This window comes from Natator depressus, chromosome 2 (genome assembly GCF_965152275.1).
Source record: "Natator depressus isolate rNatDep1 chromosome 2, rNatDep2.hap1, whole genome shotgun sequence".
Lineage (NCBI taxonomy): Eukaryota > Metazoa > Chordata > Testudines > Cheloniidae > Natator > Natator depressus.
Window position 1 is genome coordinate 261,462,533 of NC_134235.1, and position 16,234 is coordinate 261,478,766.

At 47.9% G+C, this 16,234-nt stretch overlaps 1 protein-coding gene across 1 annotated transcript in view; it reads left to right on the forward strand.

Annotated features, from left to right (window-relative positions):
* LOC141981940 (uncharacterized) overlaps positions 1-16,234 on the forward strand; it is a 30,763-nt gene continuing 14,529 nt past the window's right edge. Inside the window, exons 1-8 of the mRNA XM_074943556.1 lie at positions 1-24; positions 845-1,204; positions 1,998-2,124; positions 7,130-7,285; positions 7,937-8,050; positions 8,294-8,398; positions 14,162-15,296; positions 15,848-15,983. Of these exons, the coding sequence (XP_074799657.1) occupies positions 1-24; positions 845-1,204; positions 1,998-2,124; positions 7,130-7,285; positions 7,937-8,050; positions 8,294-8,398; positions 14,162-15,296; positions 15,848-15,983 (2,157 nt within the window). The remainder of the gene's footprint in view (positions 25-844; positions 1,205-1,997; positions 2,125-7,129; positions 7,286-7,936; positions 8,051-8,293; positions 8,399-14,161; positions 15,297-15,847; positions 15,984-16,234) is intronic.

Genomic DNA, 16,234 nt, shown 5'->3' on the forward strand with positions numbered 1-16,234 from the left:
ATGGCCGAGCGGGCCGCTGCCCAGGTAAGGGCCCGGCGGGCGGGGGAGCCCCGGGAGCGCGGTGCTGCCCGGCCGGGCCGGGGGGTCCCGGGCAGCAGGGGCGGGGCCCGGCGCTGCTCCCCAGGTACCTCCGGGGGTTTGACCTCCGCCCCGGGCGCTGGGGGGAGCAGCCCGGTTCCCGGGGGCTCCCTTGGGCGCACGTCTGGCCCGGCCCGGCGGGGGAGTTCTCGGTCTGTGCGGGAGCCTCCCTTGCCCCAGAGACACCGGCCGTCGTGCCCGGGCTTCCTGCTGCTGTGCCCAGGCTCCGCCGAGCCCGCGGCCGTGGGCGCCCTGGGGGGCTGTAGGTCCCCGCCGGGGTGCGCAGAGCGCGGGCTTGTGGGGAGCGTCAAGACGCCAGCTCATCGGTTGCTAGTTCGTGCAGTAACGGCCGGGTGAGTGGTGCTGACTGGAGCCGCCAGGATCCCTTTTCGACCAGACGTTCCGGCTGAAAACCAGACACCTGGCAACCCTACCCCCTACCTTCCGCTTCCCGGAGCTGCCGCCGGCGGCTTCAGCCCCGGCAGCCTGGTGGAGTCAGGGGATTGCGACCCACAGTTTGAGGACCGCTACACTAGTTATCTGGCTCAGTACGGGGTAACTGGGTAAAACTGAATGGCCTGTGGTGCGCAGGAGATCAGGCTAGATGATCGAATGGTCCCTTTTGGCCCTAAAGCCTATGAATGTTCTACAGTTGATGTGAGTCAGACATTGTGGGGTTTCCATTTCAAATCTGCTTCACTACAGGAAGGGAAACAGTTCTTGTGCTGTTTTTCCCTGATGCTGACTTTGTTTTTCTTCATGCAAGCAGGCTCCTGGTGTTCCCGAACAAGCTCCTGTGAGAGAAACCCATCCTCGCATTACAGAGATCTCCTTGTGGACTGTAGTGGCTGCCATCCAAGCTGTGGAGAGGAAGGTGAATTCCCATGCCTCACAATTACTGAATCTGGAGGGGAGAACAGGGACAACTGAGAAGAAGTTAACAGACTGTGAGAAGACAGTGATGGAATTTGGTAACCAGCTGGAGAGTAAATGGACTATTTTGGGAACTCTGATCCAGGAGAATAACTTCCTGCAGAGGAGGCTGGAGAATCTGGAGAACCTGCTGAGAAACAGGAACTTCTGGATCTTAAGACTGCCCCCAGGCAGTAAGGGAGAAGTCCCCAAGGTAACAATATCCTAGCTTAGGGGTTGGCAGCCTTTCAGAAGTGGTGTGCTGAGTTTTCATTTATTCTTCATTTATTGTTTAATTTAAGGTTTTGCGTGCCAGTAACACATTTTAACGTTTTTAGAAGGTCTCTTTCTATATGTCTATAATATATAACTAAACTATTGTTGTATGTAAAGTAAATAAGGTTTTTAAAATGTTTAAGAAGCTTCATTTAAAGTTAAATTAAAATGTAGAGCCCCGCAGACTGGTGGCCAGGACACGGGCAGTGTGAGTGCCACTGAAAATCAGCTCGTGTGCTGCCTTTGGCACGCATGCCATAGGTTGCCTATCCCGTCCTAGCTAGTGCTGAGGGATAGGAACTTAGGTACTGAACGGGTTTTCATATCTTCTGATATGCAGGCCCCCTTAATTCACTTTATTACACCTTAGATGCAGGGAGTGATCTTACTGGCTTCAAGGTGTCCAATAACTTACTGGCCAGATCCAGTTGGTCCAGTCGTTTGTGGATAATGTACGGGACTGAATGTACGGGATGTCAGTGGGAGCTGAGGGCGCTCTGCGCTTTTCAGGAGAGACACATCTTCTTGCTGAATTTGGCCCTGATTCTTCAAAGTTTCTGCTAAAATTAGTGCTCCGGTCTTGGTGCATCTACGAGTACAGCACAAGATGCATTCCCTGCCATAAGGATCTCCTCCATAACCTATGGAAGTCAGTGGCATTCACTTGAGTGAGCTTTGGATCAGGTCCTTATAGTCTAAGAAGAAGCTTATTATAACCCTTGTGATTCCAGGTGCCGGTGACATTTGATGACATCTCAGTCTATTTTAATGAGCAGGAGTGGGAGAACTTAGAGGAATGGCAGAAAGAGCTTTACAAGAACGTTATGAAGGGGAACTATGAGACCCTGATCTCTCTGGGTAAGGATCAGTTTTCATAAGAACGGCCATACTGGGTCAGACCAAAGGTCCATCTAGCCAAGTATCCTGTCTTCTGACAGTGGCCAATGCCAGGTGCCCCAGAGGGAATGAATAGAACAGGTAATCATCAAGTGATCTGTTCCCTGTCGCCCATTCCCAGCTTCTGGCAAACAGAGGCTAGGGACAACATCCCTACCCATCCTAGTTAATAGCCATTGATCCTGGCTAATAGCCATTTCACTCTCTGATTAGAAACAGTTCCTACTCTGGTTCCTATTGCAGGTTATTCTCCAGTTCCTCTGATTTCCAGTGGATCACTACTTCCCAGCGTATTAGCAATCGACAGCTCATACCACACACCCTCCTATTTAGAACTAAATTGGAAACTGCAGATGTATATATGGTCCAGTGCTTCCTAGCTGCAGATTACCGTTGTAGTTACATGCTGCAGAGTATGCGAGGAGCCTGTTCATCGCTGCGATGCCTCTAATATCTAGTTTCAGAGTAGCAGCCTGTTAGGGGGCTTATTCCTTCACCCACTTACTTCCCTGGTCCTTCTCGCATGAACAGAGAGCAACAATAGCCGAAGTCCAAAGGTGCAAACAATTCGATGTTTATTGGGGTGAACTTCCAGCAAGCATGATTCCAGTTTCCTTCCTTAGTATCCTTCTTCCCAGCTCTGACACCACAGAGCCTTACACCTGTGTCCTTGTTCCCATTCCTGCCCTTAGCCAAACATGATTCCAATTTCCTTACCCCCATTCCCTGTTCCCATTTCCCCCTTTAGCAAAACATGATTGCAATTTCCTTACCGCTGTTCCCTGTTTCCATTTCCTCTCTTTAGCAAAACATGATTCCAGTTTCCTTACCCACATTCCCTGTTCCCATTTTCCCAACACAGACCCACCCCCTCACTTCCTGATTCACTGCATGCTATATAGTAAAACTTGAGTTCAGCTTAGCTATGCCTTAACCAATCATTTTCCTGGAATTTAACTAACCAATCCTAACATATTGTAACATGATTATGTAACCAATTATATCCCACCACCTTAATTAATTTACTCCCAGCAAAATTAGTTATACAGCAGACAGGAACAATCACAGAACCAGACAGAGATTATACAGACAAACAATAGCAAAATGGGAACTATAATGACAAAACAATACAGAAGTGAGGATTTCACATCCCAGCTATTGATAAGTGAGTTCTTGCCGGACAAGATGCTATCAAACTAAGTTTCCTTTTACATTATCTAGGCACTTCCCTTTCTCTGGAGGCGATAGGCACTATCAGGACAGGATTGTATTCCTAAGAGCCCAATAGCACCTTCTTTCAATGTGACTAGTTTGGAATGTGAGAATGTGACCGTTCGCTTCCCAGCTTATGGCTGCCTCTGCTGCTTAGTCAGAGGCCTTAGCCTAAGAACAGGGCCTCAGACTGTCACAGTAAGAGAAGGCTCTTACACCAGCAGACAGTGATTTTTGATTCTTTCTTTTATACCTTTATAACTAGCCAAGTGATAAGAATACACCTAAATTCTTAGAGTATAGGCCTTTACAGACATGCCTGAATATCTATATCCTAACACAGCCGTGTTAGTCTGTAGTCGCAAAAAGAAAAGGAGGACTTGTGGCACCTTAGAGACTAACAAATTTATTTGAGCATAAGCTTTCGTGAGCTACAGCTATCTAGTTTTCCCAAACCCTTTGAAGCATGTGGAATGTCTCCCATTGACTTCAGAGCACTTCGGATCAGGTTTGGCAAGCTTAAGTGATTGTCAGGTCACACAGGGAGTCTGTGGCAGAGCCAGGAATTGAACCCAGGTGTGCTGAGTAGCAGGCCAGTGCCTGAAATACAAAACCATCCTTCGTTTCCTTAAAGATCCAGATCGCTCCATCCTGTGGTAAAATCAGTCTTCTGCTGATTTAAAATCTCAGTCCTACCATTGTATCAGCTAGTTCTTTGAGTGTATGTCCATAGGGTGCTGCACTGTAGGATGCACGCATGCTATGTGCTCTTGACTGGAAACTATAAAGCAGTGTCTGCAGGCCCACATCTGCCCAGAGTGGCGCCTCCAAATGAGGGGATATAGGGGGGCACGGACCTGCTGCCACTCAGTTCCTTCTCAGCTGCCTGCGGCTTGAGATGGAGTGGTTGCATGTCCGCTGGTTCTCGGCTTCCCGCCCTTCTTAACATAGGGATTTATTCTTAGTTTTTCCTGTGTTTGTGTGATCATTTTATTTCTGCGTTCAGTTTTAACAAAGCTTCCCCCCCCCCCCCCCTTTTTCTTTCTATAGTCCATTTTGGTCCATTAACACTCTGTGTTATGCGAAAGATCCTGGGGTTTAAGTCCTGCCAAACCTGCCACAGGTCTTTTCTCTGTAGTGACAGGCATTTGAGCTGCCTTGGAGACACCCACATTCTGTCCAAGTGTAAGATCAGTTCAGGGAGGCTAGACTGAAGCTCCTTCTAATGGAATGCTCACTAGCCCCGGTGGGGCCTGCGTCCTCCTCCTTACATTGGCTTCAACGTCCCAGTGGCTATTGCAGCACCTTGAGAGGCAGGGACTTCTACCTCTCCCTCAAGACTTAGTTCCTTATAGCCGTCTCTTCAGCTGGAAGAATGGAAGAGCTCAGTGCTCTTATGGCAGAGCCAGAAGAAAGCTGCCTATCAGTGTTTTACCCAAAGCCTCTGGAGAGGAGACCAGTCTACTTATACTAGGTGTCAGAACGGCTCTAACCTTCTACCTGGGCTTCTCAGAGATTATTTGTATCATCTGCTGAGAGGATGAAGGGAAACCCTATTTCCACTCAGACTGTCTAATGGGCTGCAATTCAACTTGTTTAGAACATGCTGCAATGCGGCCCCCTCACAAAGTGACAGCACAGTCCACAGCTATAGCTCTGCTGAAAGACATTCCCATAGCAGAAATGTGTAGGACTGCAACTTGGTCTTCTGTTCACACCTTTGCCAAGCATTACGCCATCTTACCTACTTCTGCCTTTGGTGACGCAGTCCTCCGAACCATCTTGGACTTGCCTCCCCGTGGAGTTTAGTACTTGGGAGTCTCCTCTGGTGGAGCACCCATAGGGACATATACACTCAAAGGAGGAGGAGAGGTTACTTATCTTATAGGACCTTGAGTTCTTTGAGGTGTTTTGTCCCTATGTCAGCTCCACCTTCCTTCCCCTTGGCTGCAGAGGCTCTTCTTCACAGTCAAGAAGGAACTGAGTGTCAATGAGTTCATGCCTCCTTATATGCCCTTTTTTGGAGGCACAAGGTCCCGCTCTGCGCAGGCCTGCAGACCCTGCTTTGCTGTCTCTCATTGAGAGCACATGGGTGTGCACATGTAACCTTTGCGGGGGGTTGAGTTCATTTCATTGTCCTTCTCTAGTGCCTAAAAAACCCCAATTCCCACAGAAAACTAGCTGGAAACCCAAAATCCAGTCTAAGGATTTTCAGCCAGGATTGCACAGGGTCAACCTCCCCACATTCAAGTCCCCAAAAGAACAAAAGGAATGAACTTAATTAAGTACCAACATTATAAATCTTATGATAAAGAAACATAATGAATAATAACTTAATTTCTACAACATAACCTGGCAACTTTATACATTGTCTTCACAGTTATGCATAAACATAAAGAAAACAAATTTAAATCTAAACAGCTCAGTCTCCACAGAAACACAGTGAAAGGAAACTCAGAATTCCCAAAAGTTTAGGTTGAGTTCACCTGAGTCTGATTCTTTGACCACTAAATCTGTACAGTCTGCTGGTTCAAAAGCAACATCTTCCCTCCACTTGCTTCTAGGAATCTTCAGTTGGAATCCATGCAGACTCTTCCTCTGCTGAAATCACTGCTAGCCAGTCACCTAGCTGATTAACCAATCATTCAGTTAAGTGTATAGATTTAAAACAAACCCTGTTACAAGAAATTGCAAAATCTAAATGACTCTTTCCCCATGATCAAATTTAAAGAAAAGCTGGTGAATCGCACTGGTTGAGTTAATGTAATTAAAACACTTGGGATAAAATCAATACAACATTCACAGTATACAATTACAATAAAATAAATTATTTTTACCTCCCAATTTCCCCTTCCTTTAATTAACATTGGCTATGCTTCCCTGTTGTCGGTTTAACAACATCACTTACCTGCTGTAAAATGCTTCAGAGTTAGGGAAAACAATCTGCTTTCTGCTCCTGGGCTCAACTTCTCCCAACCTACGCAGGGCACGTGGCAGCTGTTTTGCAAAAGGCCCTACCTGCTTGCCCTCCTGGTGTCTGACCCCAGCAACAGGGAACCTACTGGAGCATGCCCAAAACTACCACACCCAATTCCAGAAACTTCCAGATGTGGAGTTCTAAATCTGCCTAGCAACAATGACCCCAGAACAACTTACTCCTACCCCCTCCCCTCATAGATCTCTTAAAGTAGTGGTTCTCAACCGATTTACCATTATGGGCCACATATGTAGCTCTCTATATGTTATATGAGCCGCATCCACGCAATATATAGACTAACTGTATGGCCCTGGGGATGTCACATGGGCCACAGCTATGTGCTGATTGGGCTGCAGGTTGAGTTCCATTGTCTTAAAAAGATATCTCCCTCTTAGGCAAGTTGGTTACATGCACATCTTATGGTGCGCATACCCATAGGGATAAAACATCTTGAAGAATTAAAGTTACCGTAAGGTAAGTAACATTCTCCTTTTGTTCACCTGGTAATAATATAGCATTGAGCATTCCTCCCTGAACTGGCTCTGGCCGATCAACTCCCCTTCTATGTGGTGACCCCCGGCTCTTCTGCTGGGAAGCACACCCGACCTCCACAAGAAATGGTATCTTTTTACAGGATCCTTATTAGGTATTGGCCTCCTTTCAGATCTGTCATCAGCTCCAGCGAGGGAAGGGGAGCTGGTTTAAAATCATTTAGCATTATTTGTAATGAATATTAATAGGCCATGACGTTCCCTTAACATCTGCTACCATGAACAGACTACGCTGTTTCTAAGCCAGACATTCTGTCCCGCATTGAACGAGGGGAGGAGCCGTGTGTCAGGGATCGGTGGGAATCCCTGGAAGGATTGGAGGAAAGAATCCAGAAGAAGGAAGGGCTGGTGGAAAGAGAAATCCCTGTGGACCCCAGCGCAGGTGAGTTCTACCAAGTATCACAAACCCACACGTTCTCCGTAAGGACTAAAAAATGCAGGGTTTGGGCAAGGGCTGAGAGAGAGTCGTCGGCAGGGCCCAGCGCTTTGTTACTCATCATCCAACAAGCTGAAGGAAGATGAGAGGAGGGGGCTGCAGGCCAGTGGGCCACAAAGTGTCCTGTAGTCTGCATATGAGGCACTGAACTTTCTGTTGGAAGCACAGCTCCAGAGCGCACACAGGTGAACTGCTACTCCTGGCTGGCTGTAGGAGTCTCTCGGAGCCCTCCCAAGTATCTGCCAGGCATCTCATGTTCATGAACTGGATTTGCACTTGAAACCCACATGCCAGCCACGCCCTGTCTCAGCCCCTGCCACGCCCCCTTTTCGCCCTGACCTCTGCTCAGGCAGAAGTGAACCCCCCCCAAGACAAGAGGATGAAAAGTGGACAAGGCAGGGGGAGCTGTGTGACCCTGCAGGGAACAATATTACAGGAGTGTGGGAATTCCTCAGGCTCCCCTGGGAAAAGCAGAGATCTGCTTTCCTGAGGATCACCAGTTCTGCCTCTGTTCAGCTCAGGTTTAAAATCACATGTAAGTGCCTGGTGAATATGAATAAACCACGCATTTCCCCTCAACTCTGTCTTCATGAATAGGCCATGCCATTTCCAACCCTGACATCCTGCCCCAGGCTGAAGGAGGGGAGGAGCCGAGTATCAGGGGCCAGAGGGGTTTGGCAGACAGAGAAATTCCCGTGGAGCCCAGCACAGGTGAGGAGTGGGTTGAAACCTGAACTTGGTGACAGGCGTGAACAGCACCTGGCCCATCAGCATGTATAACTGCATCTGTCTGGATGTGTTTTCTCATCTGTTTTCCCTTCTCTCCACAAAATGTTATCAACCTTCCACCCGTCCCAGACAGCTCTAGCCCCAAATCCTTTGCAGAAAGGGGTCAATACGTGTTTGTAAAACACACACTAATTTGTTTCTGTTTCTCATTAACATAATCACCAGTTTCCACATCTGACACTTTAACCTGGATTAAACAAGAGGAAGAGCTGGATGCTGGGGACCATCAGGAATTGGGGGAAGGAAGAATTCTCTCAGGCTCCAGCATGGGTGAGCATTGACTTGCTCCTGCAGGTTGCTCTTGTGCAAAACTCCCATTGGCTATGGGGGAGTGGGTGTGATGAGTTGCCCCCCCGGTCTGGGGATCCACCTGATGTACTGGGGTACCACTCCACCTGCCTGACCCACCAGTCTGGGTTCCCTTAACACTGTACTGCTATGCAGCCTGTCAAGCCCTTCCCCAAGCTTCAGGCTGCACTTTACCAGCGCACATACAGGTAGGGACACCCCCAGGTGCAGAAACACACAGACACTGAGATCAGCTCTGCATGAGAAGGCTCAGCTAAGGAACTGCCCAGGTACTCAAGTGCACACCCCCCTCTGGAGTGTAAACTCAAAAGAACTGTACAGTGTAATTACATAACATTTGCTCTCTCCCTCAATGTGGAGAGAGAGATGCACAGCTTTTTGCCCCCCAGTTATGAATTCCACAAACTTTTTTTAGAAAAAGCAAAAACAAGTTTATTAACTACAAAAGATGGATTAAAAATGATTATAAGTGATAGCAAATAGACCAAAGCAGATCACCTTAGTAAATAAACAAAAAATGCAAACTGAGCTTAAAACACTAGATAGGTAGGATATAAATTAGCAAATTCTCACCGTGAGTGATAAACAGGCTGGCAGATTCTTAAGGCACACGTTGCCTTGGCTTTCCCAGGTTTTCATACTCAGGCTAAAAATCCTTCTCACCTGGGACCATCACTTCCCACAGTTCAGTCCTTGCCCCCAATGTGTTTCCAGTCGTGGTGTTGTAGGGAGAGTGAGGTCCTCTCATGCTGTCGTCATCCCCCTTTTATATCTTCTCCCCACTTGCTGGAAAGCTCTTTTCCTGTTACCTGGGTCAAAGAGTTCTTATTGTGTAGTGCTATCTCTGAGAGGTTTCTATTGTACACAGTTCCTGGGGTAATCCTCATGTTTGTGTGCATTTCCTCAATAAGCCATTAACATGGTTTGGCCTTTTTACTGTTGTACCTGAAAGGCTGCTTGTGGGTGTTTTCAACCCCACAACATGTTTCAGTAACACATATATAGCCAAACTTCATAACTTCACATACAACAATAGCACATACAATCCAACGAGATATTAATGTCTAGCAGATCAAGACTTTTAGAATGATACCTCACAAGACATACTTTGTACAAAACATGTCCTAACTACATGACAGTGGTGAATACTGGGGTGTCAGGGTGTCACAGTGGGGCTCTAAGGGATTGAAACACCTCAAAGGAGGTGAGTGGAGTAGCTACCTGCGGCTCCTCGGAGCTCCTCCACCTCTGTGTTTTCTTACCTGTTCTAAATGATCATTTATTATTATTTGTATTGCATTCCTGAATCAGGGCCCCATTGTGCTAGGTGCTGTATGAACACAGAACAAAAAGATAATCTCTGCCCCAAAGAGTTTACAGTCTAATAGTAGTAGGCATCCTTCAGTCTCGGGAGCCCATGAATGTGCGCCCCTGAGAGGTAAAGAATTTACTCAGTTGGTTTTATGCCTGAAGAGACCCACTTGAGAGAGACAATCTCTGCCGCATCTGTCACATTTAAAGGTGGTGTCTTGACCCTTTGGGCCCTGCCTTCTGCGAGCTCTTTTCTTCTCTGCTAAGCTGGACAGCTTTCTCCTGGAACTCGAGACCTTTGTTAAATTCTTGTTTCCAAAGGCTCCGGTCTTGAGTGCGATCTTCCCATTTGTCCACATCCATTTCTTGGTCTCGCTTGCACACATCCTTGAAATGCAATTTTGGGCTTCCGTTGCGTCTTTTTCCAGATGCCAGTTTGCTGTAGAGGATGTCCTTTGGGATTTGCCCATCATTCATTCAGCACACATGCTCAAGCCAGCGGAGGCTTCTCTGTTTGTTTGAGGAGTGTTTGGATGCTGGGTATGCTGGCCTGTTCGAGGACCTCAGTTTTGGTGACTCTGTCCCTCCAAGAGATTCCAAAGATTCAGTGAAGGCAATGCATATTAAAGCTGTTGAGCCTCTTTTCCTGATGAGAATATAAGGTCCCGGTCTTGCTACCGTACAAAAGTGTGCTGATAACACACGCATGATACACACAGATCTTTGTGTGTTCTGTCAGTTTGTTGTCCTGCCAGACCCTCTTGTTCAGTCTAGACATTGTTGTGGCGCGTTTTTCAATGTGGATGTTGAGTTCTGTTTCAAGTGAAAGGTTGACTGCGATAGTGGACCCCAGGTATGTGAATTTGTTCACCGCTTCATGTTCATAGTTGTTGATCTTGATGGAGAATGCTTCCTCAACTCCTTGGCACATTATGTTAGTCTTTTTTAGGCTTCTAGTAAGCTCAAAGTCTTGGCAGGCTTTAGAAAAACTGTCCATTAGACTTTGAAGATGAGCTTCTGTGTGGGTTGTCACTGCTGCGTCATCAGCAAAGGAGGTGTTGGATAAGGGCCTTCCGAGTCTTGGTTTTAGATCTGAGTCTTGCAAGATTGTACAGCAATCCATCAGACATTGTGTGCAAGTAGATTCCCTCAGCTGAGGAACCAAAAGCTTGTTTCAGTAGCAGGGAGAAGAAGATCCCAAACAGAGTTGGGGCAAGTACACGGCCTTGCTTAACTCCGCTACGAATCTGGAAAGCCTCAGACACTGAGCCGTCATATTGAACTGTGCTGTACATGTTTTCATGGAAGGATCGAATCATGCTTAGGAGCCTAGGGGGACATCCAATCTTTTCTAGAAGCATGAATAGTCCACATCTACTGACAAGGTCAAAAGCCTTTGTGAGATGGATGAAGGCTATGTAGAGGGGCTTTTGTTCTCTGCATTTCTCTTGTAGTTATCTCAGCAAGAAGATCATGTTGATAGTAGACCTTTCAGCTCTGTGGCTGCACTGTGATTCAAGATAGATTCTGCCTGCAAGGGTCTGAAGTCTGTTCAGGACAAGTGGGCAAAGGCTTTTCCCAAAATACTAAGAAGGGAAATGCCATAATAGTTGTTACAGTCGCTCCTGTCACCCTTGTTTTTATAGAGTGATGATGTTGCCGTCTCTCATTTCTTGTGGTACTTCGCCTTCTTTCCAGGATAGGCAGAGCAACTCATGAAGATGTTGCAGTAGAATAGATTTTCTGCATTTTATAACCTCAGACAGTATGTAGTTTTTTCCAGGGGCCTTTCCATTGGGGAGACCATCTATGGCAAGGCTAAGCTGCTCAACAGTTCGCTCATTGTCAAGTTGGTTCATAACAGGCAGGCTTTTGATGGCGTTGATGGCTATGTCCTTAACAATATTTAATTAGAGTAAAGGTCAGAGTAGTGTTCTACACAGGGATCCATTTGCTTGGTGCGATCACTGATTGTTTCCCCTGTTGTTGATTTCAATGGGTCTGTCTTCTTTGAAGTTGGACCCAAGGCTTTCTTGATCCCGTCATACATGTTTCTGATGATGTCTGCATCAGCTGCTACTTGGATGCCTTCACATAAGTGCAGCCAATAGTCACTGGTGCAGTGTTGAGCAGTTTGTTGTACCTTGGTTCTTGCCACTCTCAACACTGGTAAGGTTTTCTCATTTGGGTCTCTCTTGTAGGTGGTTTGGGCAGGTGTGTTTGGCCTCTATGACTAGTGTCAATACACTGGAATATGCATCAAACCAGTCGTTGGTCTTGTTTTTCTTCTTCCTAAAGATACAGAGCTGCATTGGAGATTGTGTTCTTCAGTTCCTCCCACTTCAGCTGGGCACTTGTGACACAATCACTGGTGTCAAGGGCTTGTAGTGTGTTCTTGTATTGCTGTGGCTTTTCTTGGTCTGCTATGGCACTGAGGTTAATATGAAGTCATCCTTTTACTTTAGATATGTGTATTTTCTTTGGTTTGAGTCTGATCTTGCTGCGTACCAGAGAGTGGTCTGTGTTGCAATCAGCATTTTGATAACTCTGGGTAATGAGGACAATGTTAAGGTTGGCATGTCTTGTGGTGATAAGATCCAGTTGGTGCCAGTGGCCAGATCAGGGATGTTTCCCAGACACTTTGTGTTGCGACTTTGTCTGGAAGAATAAGTTTGTTACACAGAGATAATAGGAATAAAGTTCTAGCAGTCTCTGACCATTTACATTCATCTTACCAGTTCCGTGCTGACCAAGAGAGTTGGTCCATGCTTTATGATCAGCTCCCACCCTTGCATTAAGTCCCCTAGCAGGAAAACATATTTGTGTTTCGGAATCCTGCTGATGGTAGTGTTCAACTGGTCATAGAACTGGTCCTTGATGTCAGAAGACGAGGAGAGTGTTGGGGCATACACACTCACAAGATTGACTGAGTCCTCAGATGTGAACAAGTGTGGTGCCAAAATTCTCTCTGATCCATTTGTATGTGGCTCAGTCATCCCCAAAAGTGAGTTCTCAATGGCAAATCCCGCTCCGTGCTCTCACGTGTTTCTTCTGCGCTTTCCCCCTGCCAGATAAACGTGTAGTCTTTTTCTCTGAGAGAGCTGCTTGATGCTAGCCAAGTTTCTTGGAGGGATGCGATATCCACATTGTCGTTTCAGCTCGTCATTAATCATGGCAGTTTTACGTGCATCGTTGATGTGTTGAAGGTCCTCAGATAATCCAGTTGTCATGGTGCGTACCTGTCTTTACGGATGTTTTCTTTCTTTTACTTGATTTGCCTGGTGCATTGGTCACAGTCCGCTTGTCAAGCTATAAAACTCTAAGTTCCAAGCACTCATTTGAAGCAGGCAGACTGTGGTGGGACAACACCCTATTGTCTGGGGGCTGCCCAGTTTTATGGGGGGTGGTAGTTGTCCAGTGAGATATGATGATCTCTCCCACCGTCAGAGACAGCCCCTGGCATTCAACTCTATGCCAATAGAGTAAGAGCTTAGAACCAGTGACGACTGCCTCCCGAGTTGTGCTGACACTTGAGGTGAAGCTGGAGTACCTCTCCAGGGCACAAGCCTGGGCATATGCTATGGAGGCCCTGAGTTGCCCATGCATCAGGACCCCCCTCTCGGTGTCACTGGTAAAATCCAGAGAAGAGGAAGAATCAATACATCTGGTACCCGATCTGCTGCAGGAGTTGCCAGAAAGTTTCTAAAATATTAGTCCCTGACTGCCTTTTGGAGCTCTGCTCCAGATTTTCTGTCTGAGTTTACTCGCATAGGCTTACATTCTCCCGAATTCACCACAAGGCGGGGGGCTTATCTGTCAGGGTTTGCTCCCTTTACCTTATGCCCTCCCTGGCTACCCACACGGCAGTGGGGTTAATGAGCTGCAGGTAGTACCATCTACTCTCATTACGGTAGCAGGCATAGCCTGACTTGACGCTTACAGTCTAATAACCCCATTGTAAATGTATAGCCGTTATTTGATGGTGAATGTCAGTCACTCCCTGTGTGACTAATGGGGGGCAGTTGATCCTGTCTTTCTGAGTGTTTGATGTGATGCAGAAGAATGGGGTCCCTCCTTTACTCTGCCCCCATTCCTTCTCTGGGGGAATGTTTACCCCTCGACACCCAGCTTGGAGGGGTGGTTTCAGGCTCATAACATCAGTCATGCCGTGATGCAGGAGGTGTATAACCTAGAAGTGTCATGACATCCAACCCAAATTGTGCTGTCTAGCGCACAAGATTTCAAGCCAAGATGAGCCCTACTTTAGGTCTGTTGAGTTCATATGCTGAAGCAATAAATTACTCATTGGGCCATTGAAAAGTGTCAGTTTTTTCTGCACAGAATCTCTTAGCCAGGGGAGCTTTCTTTCCAGATCAAAGCACTAATGCCCCTCTCTCTCTCTCTCTAATCTAGCAAATGATGGGACAGCGAGCAAAGAGGAGGAGAAGCCCCAGGAGGGATGTCTGAAAAAGTCAGAACCACACAGGATTTTCTTGGTGAAATCAGAAGAGGAGGTTTTGCAGAACCTACAGCAGGGAGTGGCTGCACAGCTGGCTAACCCTGCAGTCATCAGAGTGGAGCAATCAACCCAGTGCGGCCGAGACTTCGGCCTGCTCAAGGGCTTTGTGGTGCAGCCGGGAGAGAAGCCCTTTGCCTGCAGTGAATGCGGGAAGAGCTTCCGGCTGAAGGGGAATTTGGTCAAGCACCTGCGGAGCCATGCGAAGGTGCGGCCCTACAAGTGCACCGAGTGCGAGAAGAGCTTCAACTGCCAGTCAGACCTGCTGCGCCACCAGATGATTCACCGCGGGGAGAAGCCCTACAAGTGCAGCGAGTGCGAGAAGAGCTACAGCCGCAAGGTGTATCTGCTCAACCACCAGCGTGTGCACACGGGGGAGCGGCCCTTCCAGTGCACGGTGTGCGAGAAGAGCTTCCGGCAGAAGGCCGTGCTCATCTCCCACCAGCGCCTGCACACGGGCGAGCGCCCCTACAAATGCACCCAGTGCGACAACAGCTTCAGCGAGAAGTCCAAGCTCAACAACCACTACCGCGTCCACACAGGAGAGTGGCCCTACAAATGCACCAAGTGTGACAAGAGCTACAGCCGCAAGGTGTACCTGCTCAACCACCAGCGCGTGCACACCGGCGAGCGGCCCTTCCAGTGCGCTGAGTGCGGCAAGAGCTTCATGCTCAAGACAAGCTTCATGAAGCACCAAAGAAATCACATGGAAGAGAGACCGCACCAGGGCGGCCCAGCTGCTAAAAGCCATGGCAGGTCTGTCGGCCATGAGGGTAATGACCCGGGAGAAGGGCTGAAGTGCCGCACTGAGTGTGGGGAAAGCTTCACGGGGAAGCCTGAGACGCACCAGCAGGTCCATGCTGCGGAATGGCCACATCAGTGTGGCACGTGTGGGAAAAGCTTCCGATATGAGGAATCTCTGAAAGAACATCGGAGCCTCCACAGCGCAGAGCAAGGGCATCCGGAGATTTCTCGGAGCCCTGGACAGGGAGCAGAGGCTGGACTCCTGGTTGTAAAGATGGAAGATACGTGGTAGCCAGTGGAGTTAACATACAGCAGGTGCGTTAGTCAGATGAAAGTCAAGAGGAGGAGTTGAAACATCCCATCAGATCAGCGTGTGTGTCTGAGCCCCTGGAGGAGAGGTGGAAACCCAGCCAGTGGGCTCCCTTCTGTCCCCACGTGAAAGGGGAACCAGGGACACTAGCTGGAGAGGATTCTTCTCTCTCAACTGAAAATGCAGCAACGGCACCATGGGGACACGCAGGGGAACCAACTTTTGCTTGTGAAACATCCCCACGTGGCGGCAGGTGGACGGCACCGGGAGAGGAAGAAGTCGGAGGGACATGAATGACTGGGAGTAGGAGGGAGATGGGCACTCTGTATGGAAGGCCTGCTGCTGGGCATCACTGGCCAAGACTGAATCGCAATTGCTTAGGATATAAGCGGACATCTCAAGTTCAGCGCCATGGCCCACGTCCAGCAATAGCTTAGGAGGTCTAGTCTGTTCTTGTTCCTAATGTGACCCTCGCTTTAGCCTTCACTCACCTTGAGGTCATGTGAATTCTCTAGTGACTCCAGCAGAGGAAGGACTCGAGAGTAAAATTAAAGTGGGGAGATAATGAGAAATACCCTGAAAAAATCGTGAACACATGGGAAGTTAGTACTGCAGGTAAATCCAAAGAGATGTTCTCCCCGAGTCCTGACCCAGGAACTATCTGGGTATGTCACCACAATGGAGCTTTTCACTTGGGCAAGTGGGGGTGTGTGTGTGTGTGTGGGGGGGGGGGGGGTAGTTGAGCTATTTCTTATCACGTAACATGTACAAATCTGATCACTGTCACCTCATCCTTCAGAGTGAGAAGGCGGTTGTTCCTACCTCCCCCACAACAACACCTCGGTCATTTCAGGGTTTCTCCCATAATCTTTTATTTTAATGTACGTACTGTAATTAGCATTGTCCACTGTTAACC